Source organism: Ciconia boyciana, chromosome 5 (genome assembly GCF_034638445.1).
Source record: "Ciconia boyciana chromosome 5, ASM3463844v1, whole genome shotgun sequence".
Taxonomy (NCBI): Eukaryota; Metazoa; Chordata; class Aves; order Ciconiiformes; family Ciconiidae; genus Ciconia; species Ciconia boyciana.
In genome coordinates, this window is record NC_132938.1 from 26,394,812 (window position 1) to 26,416,987 (window position 22,176).

The following is a 22,176-nucleotide window of genomic DNA, read 5'->3' on the forward strand; positions in this document are numbered from 1 at the left end:
TCAGTCATATCTTTTCAGGACCTGAAGTGTCTCTGCTTACATAGCTATTCTTTTATGGATACTTATCCTTATGGCCTTTCTCTGAAACTCTTTTACAACTTTTTTGGAGGAGGCAGGACCAGAACTACACACTGTATTTAAGATGTGGGCAACCCATGGATTTAAGTAGTAGCAGAATGAGTCTCTGTTGCAGCCTACTTGATTTGCTTTGACTGTTTTTAAAGTGAGCTGTTTTCATAGCATATATTATAATTGCAAGATCTTGTTCCTAAGCAACAGGAGGTCAGAGTCCATCATCTTGTATGTGGAAACTTTTTTCCAATAGGCCTTGCTTTGGCTTCCCCCATGTCATCACATCATTTTCTATTTTATGAGCGTGCAGCACAGCAGTAGGTTACCACAGATGTGTACTGTGAGAATTGTTTATCCTATTCTGTTTAGTGTCTTTTAACCATTTTTTTAAAATCATGCAAAGTTCTTCCCTATTGCCTGCTTGTCAATATTTCTAGAACATTCCAGTAAGCTTCTAAAATATTACATCAATGTTAAAAGCCATGTCGATGCATTCCTAATTTATCATGTATATCAATACCTCAGATTTTTCAAGTGGAGACAAAGGAGCAGGCCATTGTGAGGGAAACATACGTGCCCAGGCTAATAAAATAAGAAATCAGGCTTTCTACAAAGTAGCAAGATAACTAAGGAAGCCATCTAATTGTCTCCAAGGTTACTAGGTTAAACATTAGAAAAGATGTACCGTCTTCATTGGAAAATATGCTAAAAGTGAATCTAAGCTATTCATCTATAAATGTTCCATAGAAGATGAAACGTTAAGGTCACACAAGAAATCTGAAAAAAGGTCTCCTCCCACCTCCCTCGCCCCCAACCCAGGTGCTATGATGTCCAGATCAGGACCATCATTCTGACAGATACATGGATGAAAACAAGGCCGTGAAAGGCAGAGTTACAAGCTGTATAGTCCTACCAGGATGCCAGTTTTATGTCGTTACTTCAATTCTTTGTGGTCACTCCTGTCACAGAAAAATGCTGAAATGGAGAAACCATAGCTTTATATTCTATATGTATACATACAGAGTTTTGAAGGCTTTCAAAGTATTATGATCTGTTACAGCTTTAAAAAGGTGGCATTGTTTCAAACTAGATGGAAAATAACCTATTTCTGAGTTTACATGATTGTGATGAAGCTTGGTTGACAGTTAAAAGGAATTATCTGGTAGCATATAAAACAGCAACTGGAAGCTATGCAAATAACTCAAAGGAAAAGCACTTGCTAAACATGAAAGGCATTGTAAAACATCTTTGTTCAAGTTCAAAGCGCTTGAGGTTTTTATTCACATTTATATCTTACTTCTAGACATCCAGACACAACAGAGGCAGAGGAACCAACAACAGCCTGTCCATATTGTGCATTCCAGCTCCCAGAGTGTGAACTTTTGTGTCCTGGCTGTAAAAACAGTCTCCCGTACTGTATTGCAACTGTGAGTGTCTGCAGTGTGAGAATGAACACAAAGCTTTTCTTTCCTTCTACAGACAAGTTCATCTGAACATCTCTGGTTTGCTAGTAGATTCAAGCTAGATGTTCTTGTGGGTTTGTTGGTTGGGGTTTTTTCCAAGCTGTTACCAAAACAGTAAAAAAACATTCAGTTGTCTTTCTTTAACTATCATAGGGTGTCCTTAGTTGCCACCTACAAGTTGCAGGCACTTAAGGGTAACGGTAAAATCATGAAGTGGCTCTGGAAGACTTCAGCTTCCTGAGAAGGCAGGGCGTGCACCAGGACTGCCCTGAACACCCAGCACACGTGCGTTCGGTGCAGTTGGTGCGCTTGGGAGAACACAGACAGGATCGTGCTGCTGGTGCTGGTGGTTCCCAGCCCAGCCCTTTGCCCAGCTGCTCCGGTGCGCAGAGCAATAATGGCAGAGATGGAAGTCCCTGCATCTTCTTCCATGCACTGGAGCTTGTGGAGGGCACAGCTCTCCTCCCCTAAACTCCAGGCTGCCAAGATTTCAAATTAAAAAAACCACTCTTCAAAAATCTGTGTTGGGGAATGCCCAGAATGTAACAGAATTTTTAAGCACTTCTAGGGTTAAGTAATGGTTCAGCCAGTGACCTCAGCATTTCTTACATTACTGCTCCTTACAGAAATGAGAAGTTCATTTTTGTTTCAGGACACTTGAGAGTGTACTGAAAAGGTACAGCTGGGGTACGTTTCCCAGTGGAAGAGCCATGCATCCCACTGTTACCAGCATCAGTACAAAATCTTTATACTGAGGTTAGCTACTGTATAACTAACACTTCATTTTTATTAGGTTCAAGTGATTTAGAATTACAGAAAAATCAACATTTACTTGAGCAGGAATCAAATGTTGGAGTTAACATTCTTTATTAAAACTAAAGAATTAAGTCTTACAAAAAATATTAATAGCAACAATCTATTTTTTTACTCTATTGGTTTAGCAGAGTAAGATGACCAGTATATTTCAGAAGTATTATCTTAAGGGAAAAACCCAAGGCTTTTATGAGCCAAACATAATGTACATATTCATCTATATTTCACCTTATTTATTTGCTCCATCTTGGTTATAGTTCATTTACATCACAGGTATTTTTAACATCATTAGGAATGCAGCATTTTCAAATATCTTACTAGAGTCAGTGTCAACACAGTTTACTGTTGCACATTGTATTAGAGCATAAATCTCAATACAGTTCAAGGTGCTGTTCCATTTTTATAGTATTGAAAAGGTACATATGAATTCTATCAAAAGCAAACTAGTAAACCATACCAAAACAGAGAAAAAAATTTCTGTTTAAAGAGGCGAGTGCCAGGCAGTCAGTATGCTCACAAACTTGACAGTGTTGAGAATGCGACCTCCTGGGCTCAGGTGATATGGCTTTGGGGGCATTTTTTAATATCATATGCAACACCAAATATCCCTGTAGCTTTATGTACATCTCTAGACGTAGACCTACAGATAACATTCCAGAATTGCCAAACTATAAGAATTTTAAAAGTTGTAATTCAATACATTCTTCCATTTCCTTTCACAAAAAGAGGAATGCAAATTATAATAAAAACACTGCAGCTCACTGAGAGCTCCTTTTCTAGTTACAGAATTTACACAGTAATCAGACAACAGTAACACTATTATGGCTTTAGGTTTTTAATTCCTCAAGATCTTTAGAACTCAGTTGCTGAGACTTTTTCACAATAACATGTACAAAACTAAATGCCCAATGTACTAGGACAGCACATGCCATCTAATTACTCGTGGCTTTTGCATGCAGGGTCGGCATATGGTCCAAGATGACTGGACAGTCTGCCCACACTGTGACTTTCCTGCCCTCTATTCAGAATTCAAGAAGTAAGTTGGTATTTTTTTTCTGTTACAGGATTCCAATGTTTGTTCATATTTTAGCAGCAAACTATTTAATGTGGTACTAAAAAACATGTAACACCTGGGAGGCAGGGGGGAAGAGGAATCCCCCTTACTTGGTAGTTTCATTTAACATACTCACAGAACAACGCTTCGAAGTGGACCAAAAGCTACGGTAAAGAGAGAACTCAGCCAGAGCTGCAGAGCTCCAACAACAGGAACAGTAGCGAAGATGGATGGGGGGGGGCTTGTGTAAGTTCTCAGCTCCTTCCAGGAAGAAGACGTGATATGGGCGGTGCGGAAACATGGGCACAGCAGCAGTCACCAAAATAAACAAAACACACACAGTATTGGGTGCAGGCTAAGGCAGCAATCATCCCTTGTCCCCAGTAATCATCTGTGTGAGAATGGAATTGGATACCTCTGTTCGGATGTCAGGAACGGCGAAGCTGCAGAAACTTCACGTTCCAGCCCAAGCTCCTTTGTATATGTTTTAATTGCCAAATTTTCCTCATGCCATTGCAAACAGCAGCAGCATTCCTGTTGTGATGTTGGTTCTCAAATGTTAAAAACATACCAACCAACCTTTGCTCCGCCTAGACAGAAGGTGCTGTTGCTCTGGCCTGTATTTGTTACACAGCATAGGTCAGAACTTTGCTCTATGCTTTCTGCCTCAGGCCCAACTGTTCCTTTGAAAACGTTAGAATTATCATTTGACCAGTCACCCTTCTTTTAAAACAGCATGTTACAGACTGAAAACATATGTCCAATGTGTTCTGAAAGGATTAACATTGTTCATCTTAAGAAAACAAACGATTGCACACAGTACCTCAAACCAGAAGATGGGGACCAATAAATGCAGGTATGTGCTAGAGCCTGTATTTTTTACTTAACAGGGCTCATTCTAGAGGACATCAGGAGCTTTTCCCAGCAAGGGAAATGCAGTGTTCAAGAATCTAACTTACAGCCTGGGTGTATGCCTCAGCTAACTGAAGCTCAGCTGTATCCCCTATTTGCCCTCAGGCATGCAAACACCAGTAGGTTTTGCTACTGCAAGCAACATGGTTGTTAAATCATTCCAGTTCAGAGGCTTTAAACCAGTTTACCTCTATGATCACTTATCCTCTGCAACATGGTCTGGTTCGGAATATGTTCCTGAACACCAGTTGTACTTTAGTAGCACACAGAGAACAGTTTGAAGATCTTAGCATCATCAAATCCTTCTCCAGATCTACCAACAAGTGTTTAAGCGTAGGAAGAGAGATGCTAACTGGAAGGAGCAGATCTAAAATGCAGGTTACATGATCTTAGCTTCTATGTTTAACAGAATATAAGAATATGTCACAGGATAACAGCAACACAGTATTGGCTTGAAATACGAGTATTTCAAAGAATGAGACCCCTCTGGCTGTAGCACACACTTAGATCCAAGACTTCGGTTTTGTTAAATGAATGGTAACTGAAAATGAGTTAGCAAAGTTCCTCAGTAATTGTGACATTTGAAGGCAGATTTACGAGTGGAAACACCTTTTGTGATAACTTTGAAATGTACAAGTGATACTATAAAATTATATATACAACAATAACCTTTAACCTTATTTTTGCAATTTTTTTTTTTTTCAGTCTGAGAAAACCTTGTAGTTTGCTATCACAGTCTTTACATCTTGAGATATGACTAACTGCCTCTCTTTATTTTCAGAACTGCATATGCTGTCTTGGCAAGCAGCAAGGAAAGCTCTATCACTACATTACACATCTTTTCCCCACTAGGATTTAATAACAACCACCATGTCATTTCTATTTTGTGATAGCCTGTAAATATTTAGCTTTTGATAAATTTTGTACTTTGATTTATTATAGTAATAAAACTGATTGATAATTCTTCTTACCAAGAAAAATTTGCATTTTATTTGCACCTAAGACAAACCAAGAGGCATTCTGTGTTATGTGAGTAGCAAACAAATAACCCCTAGTGTTCTCTCTTCCAGATCAGGTCTGAACTTTTATGACTATTTTCTCTTATATGTTTCTTTTCTTACTCTTTAAGTGTTCCTTTCTGGTTTTGATTAAAGATACAACTCAGAAGCACAGGCTCCTCAAGTTTTGGAACCAAATCCCTCACTGCTTTTCTGTGTCTTTAACTGAGCAAAAGGGAAGTTGTAGGAAAAGAATGTAACCACATCCTGTACATGCAGGAAAGCCAGAACCTTGGAAGAAAAGGGAAGGAGACAGACAGAACACTCCATGAACTTAGCAAAAATTTTAAGAGACTCCTGTGAAACCTTTTATTGTAATTTTATACACTGCTTAATTTCTATAATGTACAAATACGCAATTTAGGTTTGGGGGTTCTTTTGCATCACGTACTATTTACAAGAGTTCACCACATAATATCAGGGGATTTATTTAAAAAAAAAAAAGTGAAGCCCTAGGAAGACTTGGCATAAATGCCAGATAACTAAGCATCACATTTTCATCATGTTCATGCACCCTGGTGTTCATTGTACAAGGATATTTATAGCTTGTAACGTTGTAGCACGTTAAGAGTAAGTACACAGCACTGCATAGTGAGAGAGTACAGTAGCTACATCACCTCTATAAGAGGAGCACTTTCAATGCACTGGTTCTACTTCCCCAGCTCTGTCACTGGATCTGTCTCATGTTCTGGCCAGAAGTTAGATAAGCAAAGCTGCATCCAGAGCAAGATTTATTCTGTTTAATGTCTTGTTTTCTCTTTTCTTTTCCCTTCTTTTTTTGTTGTTTCTTCATTTTTCTCTCTTTTTGGCAGCTTGGAAGACTTTGCCTTTTTTTGCTACAAACAGAACATACAGTTAGTTTAAAACTCAACTGCAACCTGACAAAAGCATAAGACAAAATGCAGTCAGTGTTAAAAGAAAAAGCCATCTCTTCTCTTCCCCTCCCTTTCATGTACCCAGTTTTTAAATGCCATGGAGAATACAGACTCTACAATGTTCAGTCTTAAGGGCTGACCACAGTTCTCCGATTTGGTGATTGTGCACACGGTATTACTGGAATTGCCGCCTGTGGCTGCTCCTTGCCAATGGCACCGTCCCCACCAACACCTAAAATATTACTAAGGTTTGCAATTGGATGCAGTATTCATGAGTTTACAGTGATGTCTCACTTTGGTCCAACATTCAAGCAGAAGACAGTGGATAGAAATCACTTGGACTTTTTCACACTACCACTAGTTAAGAATTTAAAAGTTGAGAGATAATGTATTTTATATCTACTATGATTTTTGTTTTTAAATTCAGATGATGTTACAAGTCCCAGAAAGGTAACTTAAGAGGAAACAGTTTAGTGTGGTAGTTTAACACGGAGGAAGCTAAGTCACCTTAATCATTGCATCACTTTCAACAGTATCTTGCTGATCCTCATCAGACTGGATCTCTTCCACATTCAGGTCTTCATTCAGTTCTAAGGTCACTGCAGATCCTGACTGCCTTTTAGATAACTTGGCAGAATTAAGTGAATATGGAGTCAGATGTGCCTCCTTGTTGTAGGCACGTGTAAAAGCTGCTTTGACCTGTTAGGTTGAAAGAAAACACTATGAGTATATCAGCTTAGGAACTGTATATTGTTAGCTAACCAACTCTTGGCTAGAGATTCCACATCATCTTTCCTTTGGGAAGATGTGATGAAAGATGTGTAGAAGAGGACACAGAAAGCACCTAAGAGCTGTATGGTGAAGGCTGATTTTAAGGGAGTCCCACATAATCCTCAGACAGAGTGTGCATCTTCAGATGCTTTGAACTTAGGCCTCCAGTAATTTCAGCACTGTTGTTCTGCTGCCACCTAATCCAAGTTGTGTACACCAAAGCCACCCTCAGCAGCACTGAACACCTGCCATGCTGGAGCAGCATATTCAGACTAGGGGTGGACACCCAATAGCAGCATAGGTTTAGTTATCAGCAGAGAAGATTATTCTCTTTCCCAGAGCACTTGACCTGGGATGGGGGAGATCATAGTTCAGATCTCACACCTGCCTCATTTGTAGCAGGGACTTGAGCTTAAGCTCATCTTGTACCAGATGAGGGTCCCAGCCACTGAAGTGGACTAGCTGGATCCTGGAGGAGCACCACACAAAGTCTCCCCAGGTCTGGCAGTTGAGGCTAGCTGGACTGTGAAAGATGCAAGCTGCAAGCCAGCCTCTTAATTCAGTGCCCACACTGTAACTAATACAGTTGTGTGTCCCTCCTTCTTTGCACAGTGGTAAGAAAGGCAGTGCTATGCATGAAGGTGATACAGCTTATAGCCAGGAGCTTGCTTGTAGAAAGGTACCGGCTTTCCCTGTCCCTTCTGTGCCCCAGACACAGCTGACTCCCAGTGATCCTTTACACCAGGAACAATGGGTAGAAGACTGCTGAATGAAGCACAGCCTGACTATCTTTCAGGACATACCCCTAAAACCTTCAGTAGTATGTTTGACAGCTGGTTTGCAGAGACTACCATTAATTAAATTACAGTTAATAAAATTATTCATTTGCAGCTGCTAGGATTTATTTTTAAAGATACAGAAGAAAAGGGAAAAATCCACTAGTGAATTTTACCTTGGGATCCAGCTTTGAAAAAGGACTGGGTTTGCCTCCCCATGTGCTTATTTCCATGATATTTTCAATATCTTCTTTCATCAAGCAGTAGGAGTCCATGAACGTTATAGCTTCTTGTACACCATCTGCTCCAACGTCTTTCAAGGGCTGGACAAGCGCATCCCGCAAATACGACAAATACTCCATGTTTACTGTCCTCTTGCATGTCTGGGTTCTTTGTCAAATTGAAAGTAGTAAGTAAATCCGTACAACCACCAGCACTCACTTCTAAACACAAGCAACCTGCAGGGAGGCCCTCAGCAAATGGCTAATCAACTGCCTTAAGAGTTAACTGCAAGCTGTACTGTGCCATTCCTTTTGCCATACCTGCATTAGGGATAACCGATGCAAGGTATTCAAATGCTGAGCAGTCTGGGAAAACACATCCGTAACTGAGAAACAACAACTTCAGGGGAAAAAAAAAAAGTCGCAGTACTGCTGACTATACTAAAAGTGTTTGCAGTCTGATTGTTGTCCAGATTAAGTGCTAAGGAAGCGTCACCAACAACATACGAGGATATTCACAGAATACACACTTAAGTTTGTACCAAGCACAGCAAGGAATTAATGGTAGGAAATGAACTACCTGAGAACTAAATATCCATGTCAACACAAATCAGAAGAGGAATGTCAGTACTACCTGAGACTCATGTGCATTGCCAGTTCTTGAATGATTCGATCATGTTTGCCTGCGGATGAAAATTTCCCCAGCCAGCTGGGGAAGACAGGAAACTGGGACATGTGACCTCTCATCAGCTCCCCTGGGAGAACACTTGCATAAATAGCCTGAAAAAGGAACACACATGCCAAACTCAAATCACAATGAATTAGTCTCACTGATGCCACGACATACTACCTTACTTGTCCGCATGAAAGAGGGTAGTGAATATAGTTCCACAGTGGAAAGAGCTCATTTTAAGAGAACTCCTTCTTGGTTGCTTGTTTCTGTTCAACCCCTTTTAGGCTACAGCTTCATCTCTTGTACCACCCTACTTGTTAACCGTGTTCTAAAATATCTGTGAAATTATCTGGATTTAAAAAAAAAACCAAAAACACAACAACAAAAAACCCCCCCGTTCATTTCTCATTTGAGTGTGCAGTCAAACAGCTGACTTCACACAAACAAGTGCTGTAGTCTCCAACAGATGGACATGGTGAAGGATAGATTTCCAAAGAACACCACAAATCTACCTAAACTCAGCTAGCGAAGTTCCTAAGCAACTTATCTGCCCGGACCTGCTCTAAGCAGGGGGGGTGGACTAGATGACCTCCAGAGGTCCACTCCAACTTAATCTATGATACATTCTCTGATGCCAGTCATAATTGTTTAAGCACAAGTCTTGTCAATGCTTCAGTGATCATTAAAAAAAGTACAGTGAGGAAGGTTCAGTCCTCTGTGCTTTGGGAGAAATACTGGCCTGATAAGAGGCTGGGATAGGAAGCACATAAATAAGAGTAGGTTTGTAACTGCACATCAGAAGTGATACATACCATGTGCTCCTATGCTTCATAAAGAAGGTTCAAGCTTTTCAAAGTTTCAGAAGACTTCATTTCATGATACAGCGTGGGTTCAACAATATGAATATGGGAAACTGCTCTACTCACCAGCAGAACAGAATACTACATGAAGTATGAACTATATACAGCCCATAAAATTAGTGTTAAGTGCTCACCTGTGTCGGAAGAAGGTTCCAGTTTTGCTTGCTACGAATCTGTTTGTCCACTATATCACCATCACATATACTATCAGCTGCTCTACTCAAGAGCACCAAGTGCTTTTTCAGATTTCCTCTGGAAAAAAAACAAAGTTGATTGTATTACAAAGCAGAAATATCCAGATAGGTTTTAGTCTAGTTTTACTCCCTGACACGAAAGCCTATGTCAATTTAGGGTATGGAGTAACTCACCCAGCAGCAGCTGGTTTCACATGTACATAGTTCTCTTGGACAAAGAGAGGTGCTAGGGAATAATCATGGAAGAAGAGATCCGATTTGTCTATAAGAGACATACGAGAAGCCTCCTCTCCACTAGCAAACACCTTCCGGACAACATCAAAAGGGCCCTAAGTAAATGATATTTCAAAAAGTCAGTGGGTTGCAGGTCAACACAAACAGTAAGACACAGCACAGTATCAACAAAATTACTTTAGTGATGGTACCCCACAATATCTAGACTCATCAGTACAAGTTCAATGTTCAGTATTTCCTTCCTAGTGCTTTACCACTTTAAAGAATTGAGTTTTACTTCCGATATTAAGAGAATTATCTCCTAAATAGAGGACTCAGGGTGAGAAGTAGGAGCTTCATAATTGCATCTTACGTAAGAGACCAGTACATCAAAATATATATTCAGTCCTGGATTTACTGCTCTTCAACTATTTGTAGCAAGTTTGACAGCTCCCTGCATCTAGGCTATCAGTGCTTTAGTTCAGAAGATGCTTATAAAGCCTACCGATTATATCAGATTATAGGACAGTAAAAGCCAATCCAGTATTTTACACTTACCAGTTTGATATCCTTTTTGGCTCTGCTGCCATCCATTTTAGCCTCATCATAAGTCAATGATTTATCTTTTGCACACCACATATTAAGATTATGTAAAACCTAAAGAACAAAATTGACAAGTTGGTAGCATAATAGTATTTAAATGGAAGACTCGAGCAGAAAACAGCCTTATCTCTTACACATAAAAATAATAATACTGTTCAAATACTACACTGAAGTCAAGGACTTGTACATGACGTTCTCTGAATGGACACTGATGCTGAATTGGCACTGACCTGTCTGATGTCCTGATTTGCTGCCAGGATTATCTCTTGCATAGCAGGTGGTGGAATTTTTAAACCTTCTTTAAATGCAATAGACATCATGGCACCCTGTAATACACACAATTGAGAAATTGTCACTAGAGAATTCCTGTGAATTCTTCCCCCTACAGAACACATTGACACATCTATTGAAAGAGTGTTACTGTATTTTTCTAGGTTTTTGTAAAGCACATATAATTTAAATTTTCTCTCATAAACATAAGTCATCCCTTGTCGTTGGTGTAAAAAAAAAAAAAGAGCCCATGATAATTTAAAAAAAAAAATCTTTGGATAGATTTAAGATAGACTTCTGAATCTGAAAGGCTTTGGGATACTTCATTCTTTGGGAAGAAAAACTCAGACAACCCATTTTGAAAAGCAGAGTAACTCACTGAGGTGATCCATTAAGTTTTAAGTGGCATTTCCAATTCTGTATGAATTCTGCCACATGAAGACAGAAGTTACTGATGGTAATTCAGTGCAGTCCATACAGCCACAGCCTTCTTACCTTAATCTGTTCTAGACGAGGTCTCTGAAAACGAAGATCAAAACAGTAGTGGACCAAGGAACGAATTTTAGGATGGTTGCGATCATTACACATACAGATGATGGGTATCTTTGTGTGTCTAATCAAACCAATCAACTCCTGTGATTTAAACGCATTACAACAATTACATTAGATACCTCAGAGAATGATTAAAATGTCATAGCAAGCAGCATTAGTCCCTGCCTTAAATCAGATCCTTGACAGATGCCAAGTCTATAAAACTGCTCCTACTGTAATCATGTTTCTACACAGGGAAAATCTAGCCCCTCTCCTACTTTTTTCACTTGCTATTCTATTCAGCTGCAGTAACTCTGCTGTCTACCCACTTCCACTATCCACTTCTAGCAATCATGTTTGGGTTGTTCTTCATGAAGCAATGAAGATCAATAGCCCAGAGTAGAGCTGTCCACCTGCAGAATTAGATTCATTTGTCCAACGGCCAGTTTGACCTGGCCTATGTCCAGAGGGAGCACACGTTCCTGACTGCACCCTGCCACAAACAACAAAGAAGCAGGAAGTAAAAAGATCAGCTCTTCCCTGTCCAAAGAGCTCAACCCTCAGCCTTCCGCATTATTAGGCTTACCAGAACAAACTTTGCCTGCTCTAATGAAGATGAAATTCAGTTCAATGTCATATTCCTGCAATGTAAACGTCTGCATCTGAGCTAAAGATCTGTATGCCCTTTATTGTCAAAGTACTGCATGTTACCATAGGAAATCTTCAGAAGCTGAAACTGGAGCTGCTAAGGAGAACAAAGTATAATACTGCCTATGCCACATTGTTTATTCAGTGTTACTGCCTACTGAAGAGAGCAACTGTCCCAGTCAGATTACAAACCTCCACTGCAGGTAGGCGTCAGCTGCAGAGACCTTAGGATAAATTCACCTGTCCAGGAATAAACATCTAAAGCGCACACACCCAAGTGTGTCACTCCAGGTTTCTTTTACGTAAGTATCCCTTTTCCCCCCTACCAATGCATAATTCTTCTTACACAAAGACAGACTTCTAAAATAGGTCAGATAAACTGCACTCTACAGAGACTTTCTATGGACCATGGGTTGAGGACTGTAGACTGGCTTGAAATATTTTGTCCTATATATGGTATGCAGTCTTAGCAATGGCATTAACTAGTAACTATAGCAGTTTCACCTGAATCCCTCCTCTGTCTTCATTGCCTGCCATACCATCCACTTCATCCATGATCAATACATGTTTCCCGCTAACTGATGAGGATGTGCCTGAAAATGAATATGGACAAGAAAATGAGATGGGAATAAAATAGGGTCTTGCTCAGAGTTTTACCCAATGCTTTTAAAGTTAGGTAAGCCCATCCTGGACAGCTGAGGTGGTGGTGAACTTCTTGCTCTGCCACTTGATCACATGAATTTACATTCAGAGAACAGAACTGACTATAACACCTCGAGTCATCTTCCAAGAAACAAGTCCCATGCAACAGAAGAGCAACTGCAGAGTTCTGAGTAGTTTGTGCCGATTAACAACTGATCCTACTGATAGCAGGATTTAATTCTACAACTGAAGATGAAATAAAACAGCTTACTAAATGAAGCCATCCCTATTAGAGCTGGATCCCTCCACATGATGAGCAAGTTAAATTGCTAACACTGTTGTGTAATAAGGAAGCTCTGTCCCCCCTGTAACAGGGCTCTCAAACACAACAAAAAATCCTCCTTCAAACTATAAACATACCAGAACAGAAGTCTTTGATGCTGGTGTTGTTAAGCGATTCAGCAACTATTTCCTTTAGACTGTTCTTACTGCGAGTGTCACTGGCATTCAGCTCCACGTAGCTATACCCCAGTTCCTAGTCCAAACACAAAAACCACACAAAAAATGAGAACAGAGATCAGTGAAAGAGTATACGCATACTCAGAATTAGAAACAGTATTTCAGAGGTCCAGAAGAAAGCTCTTACAACACCATTTTCACATATAAATTGTGGCTTTGATTCCTTTCTCTCCTTATACTCCTTTTCTCTCATACTCCAAAAATATTTGTAGCCAGACACGGAACAGATATGCCCAAGAGAGAACATTTTGGGGGGCAGGGGGGAAGTCAGCAGCACAGATTTAGTTCTGAAGGATTAACAGAACTGCCACCAGGGATAGAAACAGAACTATAAGCCAAGGCTGGCTAAGTTCCATGGTATTTCCAGCTGCATATTCAAGTCTTATGCACAAATAGTCAGGACAAGAAACACCACATCCCTCTGAAAGCTGAAGGAAAGAGAAGCTTTCAACTAACAGCTAGGAAACACACAGCTCCCCCAGCAGTCCCTAACACTTCAGAATGGGGCTGGGCTGCATGTCAGTCCTGAGAGAACTTAACCCAGCTGCTCCTTTATCAGCAAACTCCCCTGCCAGGGGCATGCCACGGCACTGCAGTGAGCTGCACACAGCTTTGTTCTTGCAGCTTGAACAACCGAGTTTGGTTGGCTGCTCCTGTGGAGTATAGTGAAATGCTCTGCAGAGACCTGATGCAGCTGTGAGCAAGCTAGGTTGGAAACTAGAAGCAGAAAAGACCATGCTAGTGCAGAAAGGAGCACAAATCAGCACACATCCAGCTTCTCTGCAGGTCTAGTTTTGGGTGCAGCACCAGCTTGTTGGTGCAAAGGTCTAAGGCGGGGTAGGGGGAGATTGGGAGTTACTCTATACAACTCAGATATCAAGGCAAGCAATCACTCCTTCCCAGCACGAAGATCACATAGCTGACAATAGTTCTCAACTCTTCCAAGCTGGCAGTATCCTATTCTAAGAAAGTTTTTGCAAGTCAAAGAAGAAAAATAATCTGTAACTTGTTACAACACCACTATTAGTAAGTTAGCTTTAATGGTATTTCTACAGTATGGAGTTCTCAGCTGATTCTCATGACAAAGTTAGTGGAACGCAGTGTTCCAGTAAGTTAGGAAAAACAGATTTGTAAATTCAGATTGAGAAATGGAAACATGGGCCTGTCAACTTCTCTCATCCTAAAGTAGTATTTGAATTTAGAATGAGTCTGGGAAGGGCATCTTTGTTAGATACATAAAAACCATGACCAAGTCTGTCGTAGGAACTTTCAAAAACCTTGCCAGAATTCAACTCCCACTAAATTTAGTGCAAATAGTCTCTGACTTGTAAACTAGTGCTGAACACTCACAATATTTGAAAAGCATTTCCAACTGTTCAACATACTGCGATACGTTTCTTCTCAATATAACAGAAAGAAACACAGACACCCATTGCTATATTCTCACCCCAGACCTGATAAACGTATCTAAACATCCACATATTTTCACCTGTAACCCTGTTCTGAGCAGGTGGAACTAGGCTGGCAGCAGACCCTGGTAATTTAGGGGATATCCACCTGCACACTGTATCAGTATCCAGATAAAGCATCAATATATAACAAATAGCACTGGGAACAACTGTTAATATGAACTCACCTTACAAACCAAAGAAGCTGTAGTAGTTTTACCAACTCCAGGTGGACCAGAAAGTAATGCTGCTTTAAAACCAGTACCATCATCTTTGCCTCCAGTTTTATTGGTCTTTGCTATAAAAGAAGATTCCAGGTTTAACCTAGGTATGTATTACAAAACAAACTGCACACTTCATGTAAATCTTTAAAGATATCAAGCATCACTGGAGTTTTTCCTCATCTAAGGCTTGATGTGAAAAAAGGCATACACATCTGCATCCTAACCACTTGGGAAAAAGCTGTTTAAACCATCTTAGTTTAAGACTTGCAGTGACCTAAACTGAAAAATAGCAAAAATGCTATTAATGTAATACAATCATTTCTGCAATTTTCTCACAACCACATCATTAAAAAAAAAAAAAAAACCCACACCACAAAAAACCCCCCAAAACCACAACAAACCAAACCAACACACACACAGAAAAACCCCACTGCTCACTACCATAGCAGTGAAGCTTAAACACTATTTTAATCACAGAAAAAACTGTCTACAGGATGACACACTATACACAACAGGCTGCTTGCCAGGCAGAACCAGGACCTTAACAATTCATCTCTTGCCCATGCATGATGGAAGCCCTTTAGACATGTTGCTATCCTGTATTTTCACCACGTGTACAGACAGGTTAGCACTGGCCAACATTTCTCTTGGTGAGAAAGAATTCACTAGGCTGAATATGAGGCCATTTTTATATACATTACTGCTAGGTTATTTTGGTTTCTTTTGGAAAAATTCATGTTTAAGAGAATACCAACAGGACTTAAAATATCTTCAGACACAGTTTGCTTTTCTGGTTTTGGGTTGGTTTTGGGGGGGCAGGGTGCAGGGCGGGGCAGTGGTGGTAAGCAAACAACTGCTTCAACAAAAAAAGAAAAAAAAACTACTCAAGTTCAACTGCTGCTAAAAACGCAACTGACTGCAGCCTCATTCCTGATTTCTAGAGTCGCTCTGCTATCTCAAAGGCCCTATTGGTCCAGGGAACCAAGCAGCGTGACTGGCATGGAAGAACACAGAGAGTACTTTAACCGCGCTGGTCACCTTGTCCATCTTCTGAGGTATTCTTGTGCCAATTTCGGAGCCATCGGAGCAGTTTATTGGCACAGCTTTGCTCACCCTGCTGTCCAATTATTGCTTTGAGAGACACAGGCTTGTATTTATCTACCCATAGCAATCCCTCTGTTCCACCTTCATTAATCTCAGAGACCAAGTTCCCCTTGGGTTTTAGGGCTTCCTCCTTCTCCACAGTCTGCCGTTTAAAGTCCATAAGCTTTCGAACAGCAGTGGTTTCTTTCTTGACAGATTTGACGGTATCTCCTTTTTCAGGAGTAGACGTATATTTTTTGTTACCAGCTTCCCTTTTGAAGGGGCTAAAATTCCTTTTTCCAGCTTCAGCTTTCTGTGGTGTCTTTTTAGCTCTTGACTCCACTTTCTTTGCCTTAGGAAAATATAGGTAAGAAAATTAAAGGGAAATTCCAAAAACCCATACAGTAAACAAACATGCTGTCTTTGAACATATGTACAGGAGTGCTTAAGAAAGTAACAAAGCTTATGTATTGATAAAAAAAACTTCAAGAGCAGATAAAGAAATATTTCCCTCTGAAAAATAAATCACAGTTAAACACGATGCCACCTGGTTCTGTAGTACAACCCACAAGAGAGGCAGGAAACGTTCTGGTCATTCCAAGAGCAGTCCCCTTACTCACAAAGCCTAATGCAACATTAAAAAAAAAGCAAACCTGATGACTGTCAGATTTGGGGCCAGACACCAACGAAGCTCTTGCAAAACAACGCTTCCAGAAAGAAAGAAAACAATTCAAAGGGAGTGAAAGTAATTAGCTAGTAAGCTTAGAGGTGCTTCTCCTTAGGACACCAATAGTATCTTTACGTGCAACAATTCATGCCTAGCCACATCAGAAGTACCAAAGCAACGTCTATACTGAATGCACAATATGTTGGAGCTAACAGAGATTTTAATAACATTTTATCAGCCACTACCGACTAAATTTAAATGTGCATAAAAAACTTGTTACTGTTTTCACAGTATTCCCTGAAAAATTTCCCATTAATATTATTAGTTCACGTACCACATAAAGACAAAATCTGTTGTGTATACACATGGTTTACATATAGTTGTCCCATGTTTACAGTACAATTTTATAGTGGGCCTGTCTGGGTAGACACGGTATCAGTCACAGTTATGTATTTCAAAGACTAAACAAATACTCAAAGTTTAAAACTGAAACCATCTAAGGAGATAAAATTACCCCCTCAGTCAGGTACCTAAAATACAGAATAATGTCAGAGTATAAAAGTGAAAGGTGAGGAAAAACCCTATAGCTCCCAAGTAGAAGTCTTAAACACAAACATAAAATTTTCCACTTTCAATATTTTTAACCTAGAAGGTCAAACTGACAATTGTAGGGTTACTGTTACTGAAACAGAAGACCAAGACTCCTTTCAATTAAAAACAAACAAACAAAAGCCCCTAAGTTTATTATAAACAAACCTCTGTTTCAGCCGCCAGCTCATATTTGGACTTTTTGCCTGGCATAGTTCGAATAAGATCAAACAGGCCATCCTCATCAATAACTTTTGTCCCTAAAGTTGATGCCTGGAGCAAAAGAAAGAATTAAAAGTAAAGTCAAGTCAAGTTAGGAGTTACATAATTCACTTCAAAGTGCTTTCCAGTAAAGACTATATTTAGGAACACAACAACAACATGTTGTGTGTGCGTGCACGTGTGTGTATACAAATAAATAAGAACAAAACAAAGCCCTAAAACATTAGGCAACTTTTCCTTTTTAACATGCACTTTATTGGTAGTACTGCCTCCTTTTGGCAGAGATACTGAAAATCAATACAGTTAGATATGAACAATTCACAGTTTCACTTCTACTTCGTTCAGGCACAGGAACGCTCACCTTTTCACGTTTAGATTGGCCACAGTCTCGCCCCATAACCAGATAGTTTGTCTTCTTGCTGACGTTGCCAGTTACTTTTCCTCCATAACGTTCAATTAGAGACTTGGCATCATCTCTTTCAATACACTCCAGAACGCCTGTAATTACGAATGTCAGGCCTTCCAAGCAGTTTTCAGCTCCCTGAGAACCAGAGCATTGCAGAAAATGCCATTACCTGATGCAACTGTACCAAATACCTCTTCACCATAAACTTTAACCCCCCACCACATCAAATACCCTATGAAACTTTAAAAATAAGCTGATGCTAGGTATTAGTTCTAAAAGTTAAAAAGCCATTTAAAGGAATAGCTACCAACAAAACTTCACACATTGTTCACCTGACTGATCATACTCCTAACTCTGTGCTTCAAGCATACCATGTCAGTCAATGAGTGACAGCAATCTTCAACTTTAAGACCAGTAACTATTTTTCATCATCATGACTTCATAAACCAAGCACTGAATTTAATTTCTTAGTGTATTGCCTTACATTTAATCACTGCTTTGCATTACAATTTAGCTTTTTCCAATACATACTTCCTACCTGAAAAAAATACCAGTTTTTAAGTAGTTTAGTTGATACTTGTTAGATCACTTATAACAGTAAGGCTATGACACACTCCACTTCTACATAGAGAATTCTGCTGTAGCCAAACTTACCTGAGGTATCTCTTTGGAACCCAGCGCTTTTGGACCCTCGCGGTTCAGGAAGCTTCGGTAGGCTTGATAATTGATTCGCTTCTTTTCAGAGTCCTCAGGACTTACAGACTTGGGCAGGAGGGGAAAAAAAAAAAATTAATACACATATTACATATATAAAAACAACAAAATAAACTAAAGCATCACACTTTAAGACATTTTTATGCACCAAAGGAAAAATAAGTTCTAACACTTGTTTTTAATCTATTAACATGCAATACTGAAGCTTGTTCTGGTTTTGAGATATTTTCTGTTGCTCTTTTTAAAAAAAGATTTCAAAAACTCACCTGAGAGTTTAACACACATGTACCCGTTGTTTATTGTCAAGTTTCTCTAGATTCATCTGTACTCCACATGTATGTACTCACTTAATTCATAAATTGTTGCTTTAAATTCACATCCTATTTTATTTCAGAATTATTATCAGGTATAGACAACACCTACACTTTATACATAAAGTCTACTTTGTAGTATTTCTATTTTTAAGAGACATTTAAGCTTTTTAATCAGTAAAAAAATTATTTAAAACTCACCTCCAAAGAAGTTGCAGGCTCTCCCTCCCAATTAAAACTGTTATTTAAGTGTCAAAATTGGATATTTTGTACTTTATGATTAAAAAGTATGTTTTAAGGTTGCCAATAACTGCCAGTGTGTTCAATAATTACAGTTACTGAATCAGACAGTTAAGAGAAAACTAAATTGTATTCCTACATAATGTATCAACCATAAGAAATATACTTTAGAAACCGGGGGGGGGGGGGGAAGGGCACTGAACATACTCCCCCCCAAACAATGCCATTTATCATTCTAGCAGCAGTATAGATCCACAAGGTCACCAAGCTCCCATAAACAGTAAGCTTTCACTCACTAAGTGTCTGAATTCCTGCATTCCGCATTTTTTCAGGGAAGTTAAATGTGAAAAAGCACTGAACTGATTTTGGATGCATACCTTAATGAGCATTACAGAACTCCCAGTTCCTTCATGCATTTGATTTACACTTTTCCAGCTAATTTTTCTCCTATATTTTTACAATTGCTAGGAACTTGAAGTCTTACCAGAATTCAAATTCTTAAAAATTGCTCTGAAGACTCAAAGTACCAAGTTACAACAGTGACACATAAACAATAATAAATTAAAACTATTTTCCTGCAAAGTAATTATTTGCAGGAAACTAAACTAAATTCATTTTCATAGCTCCTACCTCAGTCTTCTTGGGAGAAATTTTCTCCTTCTTTGGTGTTGTCTTCTCTTCTTTCCCTGAAGCAGTTTTTTCTTTTGATACTAAACTTTGACCACCTCTTTCCTTCTCACCAAGCTTTTCTTTTTGTTTCAGAGACACAAGCTTAGAGCTAGGTTTCAAAGGCAAGGTCTTATCCGTCAACTCTCTTGCTGTTTTACCATCAGATGATTGTGGGGATAAACGAGAGCCTTTTGAATGTTCAGATTTAGTTTGCTGCTTCGCACTGTAATTCTTTGCTTCACCTGTCGAGTTTGTTGCTTTCACTTGAAAGGAGGCAGCAGGAGGAGAGCACATATGTAAGAAGGCATCTCATTAACATTATAAAATGGTGAAATGTTTTCTGTATTCCGTGTCCTACCTCTTTCCGACTGCTTATATCTTTCTGTCACGTTAGGACTGCTCTTGATGCTCAGTACTGTTTGCTCTCCTCCTGAATCTTTCCGAGCCTAAATAAACACACAATGACAAAATCAGAGAGGCATGTCCCGAGCTACCATTAAGTCCAGATCCCTGAGTTTCCCTACTGATATAAGGACGTCTTGCACACCGGGTAAATGACCTCACACACTGTGGGATAACACTACTGTTAAGTACAACAGACTGAATGACATCTAACAAAGCTGATCCCTACCACAAGTCAGAATACAATCTCTATCAAAGGCAGGCAGATGAGCAAATTCTGCACTCAGCCATACAACATAATCATTCCTTAAGACAAAGGCCAAACTTCCGGGTTACAGTAAATTTCAATCATAATTGGTTTACTGATTAGTCTAGAAGTACTACTACTTGCTACATTCAAATTAGCAATCCTAAATTCTAAGAGCCTTGATGTACAACCCAGCAAATATTTTACTGTGCCTTACACCACAAGCTATGAGAACTGGGAAGATTCCAACCACTGGGGTTAGTCTCAAAACTCTCAAGATCCCTGCTTGCCCCTTCTCTCAAAGCAAGGAGCGTATTCTCCTCCTTCCTTTTTCTCTCATCATGTTTCACCAACTTGTGCCATTGACTCATTTTACTTGATCTGGTCCTCCTGAACCAAGAGAGCTATAGCTGATCTAAAGCTTCAGTCTTCAGCAACACACTCCACTCAATTAGAACTAGAACTTAAAATTCCGTTTCAACAGAAGCAGATAGCACAAAGATACAATGACACCTGCTGTCTGGTTAGGAAGGACACTATTTACTGAGTGAAGAAAATCCAGGAGGAATGTATGAAAAGTATGTTATTTTTCATGCAAACACTTTCTTGCTTTTTTTAATGCATTTGTATGGAAGTCTCAAAACAAAGGTTAGGTGTCTAAACAAGAACACTCCCAGCAATGCAAGTTCTAAAAACTAAAGTTTAAAAATAATTCAACCTTTTTCTTCTGCGGTGTTTCATCCAACATGGCCAAAGTTTTAGCAAATTCTTCATCTTCATGCAGCTGTCTCTCCAGCTGAAAGGAAAAAAAAAAAAAAAGAAAGAAAAAAGAGATTTTTAGGCTCATGTCTGACAAATTTTAATTCTACTAGAATTTTTTAAAACTCCATTTGCTGTTCAAGACAAGAAGTCTATCTAAAGTAAAACAGCACATAGCTGGAAAAAGTGTGTCCTACAAGACGTAAATAAATTTCTGAAAATGGCACTTAAGAATTACTTGTTTCCCCCAAAAAGAGAGAATGAAGTCTAGTGAGAAAAGTAGAGTTTGGATTTGTTGCACTAGAAACATTAATAAGCCTGGATAATCTGTTTTCAAAGATGTTTTCTGTTGCTTCATATTTGTTATTGTTGTGTATCCTTTTCATTCAATAAACAATCAAAACGTGAAGGCAGGATCTCACAACAACCAGCCTGCACCAAGATGCAACCTGTTGGCTTTAGAAAACTTTCAAAAGCAGTCGCAAAAGACAAGTAGAACAATGCCTGCAAAGTATTACGATGTCTCAGTCATGAATGTTTTATTCTCGTTGACTGCTAGAAACATACCATAGGAAAAAACATTCTGGCAGTTTTGGAGAATTTAGCTACTGCCCTTAGCCCAGCTCTTGTTGCCAGTTCTGTTTACTTTATGGAAACAAATATACTTTAACTTTTTAATATTTCTACTTACACAACTGAATTTCTTTGACAGAAGAACCAGTAAGAACAAATACTGTATAGGGAATCTGAGAAAGTTATTTATTAATTGTAAAAAACCAAGCCAGATTGGTTTCATTTTTATTTCACCTAACAAAATAAATGTGACATCTACAGTGATAACTGATCATCAAGTTTCCTTTCCTATTCAATATGGCCCCTTGGGGAAAGCTTTTTCTATTCCTGAATAGTGTATATTGTTGCCAATTAACATTGACCATTGTTTTAACAAAACAACAACAAAAATCCTTTCATAATTGTCTTGAAGTCCAACATACCATGCTATAAGATTCAAACAGATTACTTTATAA

General features: G+C 39.2%; 2 protein-coding genes across 8 annotated transcripts in view; one reads left to right on the forward strand and one right to left on the reverse strand.

Annotated features, from left to right (window-relative positions):
* The window catches only part of WDR19 (WD repeat domain 19), a 49,124-nt gene extending 43,879 nt beyond the window's left edge, over window positions 1–5,245 (forward strand). For all 6 annotated transcript variants that reach the window (XM_072861309.1, XM_072861307.1, XM_072861311.1 and 3 more), the window contains 4 exons: window positions 1,376–1,499; window positions 3,308–3,384; window positions 4,138–4,258; window positions 5,096–5,245. In XM_072861309.1, coding sequence (XP_072717410.1) covers window positions 1,376–1,499; window positions 3,308–3,384; window positions 4,138–4,252 — 316 coding nt within the window. In that variant the 3' untranslated portion in view covers window positions 4,253–4,258; window positions 5,096–5,245. The remainder of the gene's footprint in view (window positions 1–1,375; window positions 1,500–3,307; window positions 3,385–4,137; window positions 4,259–5,095) is intronic.
* Window positions 5,246–5,271: 26 nt separating this feature from the next.
* The window catches only part of RFC1 (replication factor C subunit 1), a 43,561-nt gene continuing 26,656 nt past the window's right edge, over window positions 5,272–22,176 (reverse strand). For both annotated transcript variants that reach the window (XM_072861314.1, XM_072861313.1), the window contains 19 exons: window positions 21,108–21,185; window positions 20,099–20,186; window positions 19,702–20,003; window positions 18,461–18,568; window positions 17,762–17,941; window positions 17,347–17,451; window positions 15,879–16,275; window positions 14,805–14,914; window positions 13,070–13,184; window positions 12,512–12,600; window positions 11,324–11,461; window positions 10,789–10,884; window positions 10,514–10,612; window positions 9,917–10,071; window positions 9,683–9,800; window positions 8,650–8,795; window positions 7,971–8,184; window positions 6,755–6,946; window positions 5,272–6,208 (listed from right to left, as the gene is read on the reverse strand). In XM_072861314.1, coding sequence (XP_072717415.1) covers window positions 6,113–6,208; window positions 6,755–6,946; window positions 7,971–8,184; window positions 8,650–8,795; window positions 9,683–9,800; window positions 9,917–10,071; window positions 10,514–10,612; window positions 10,789–10,884; window positions 11,324–11,461; window positions 12,512–12,600; window positions 13,070–13,184; window positions 14,805–14,914; window positions 15,879–16,275; window positions 17,347–17,451; window positions 17,762–17,941; window positions 18,461–18,568; window positions 19,702–20,003; window positions 20,099–20,186; window positions 21,108–21,185 — 2,826 coding nt within the window. In that variant the 3' untranslated portion in view covers window positions 5,272–6,112. The remainder of the gene's footprint in view (window positions 6,209–6,754; window positions 6,947–7,970; window positions 8,185–8,649; window positions 8,796–9,682; window positions 9,801–9,916; window positions 10,072–10,513; window positions 10,613–10,788; window positions 10,885–11,323; window positions 11,462–12,511; window positions 12,601–13,069; window positions 13,185–14,804; window positions 14,915–15,878; window positions 16,276–17,346; window positions 17,452–17,761; window positions 17,942–18,460; window positions 18,569–19,701; window positions 20,004–20,098; window positions 20,187–21,107; window positions 21,186–22,176) is intronic.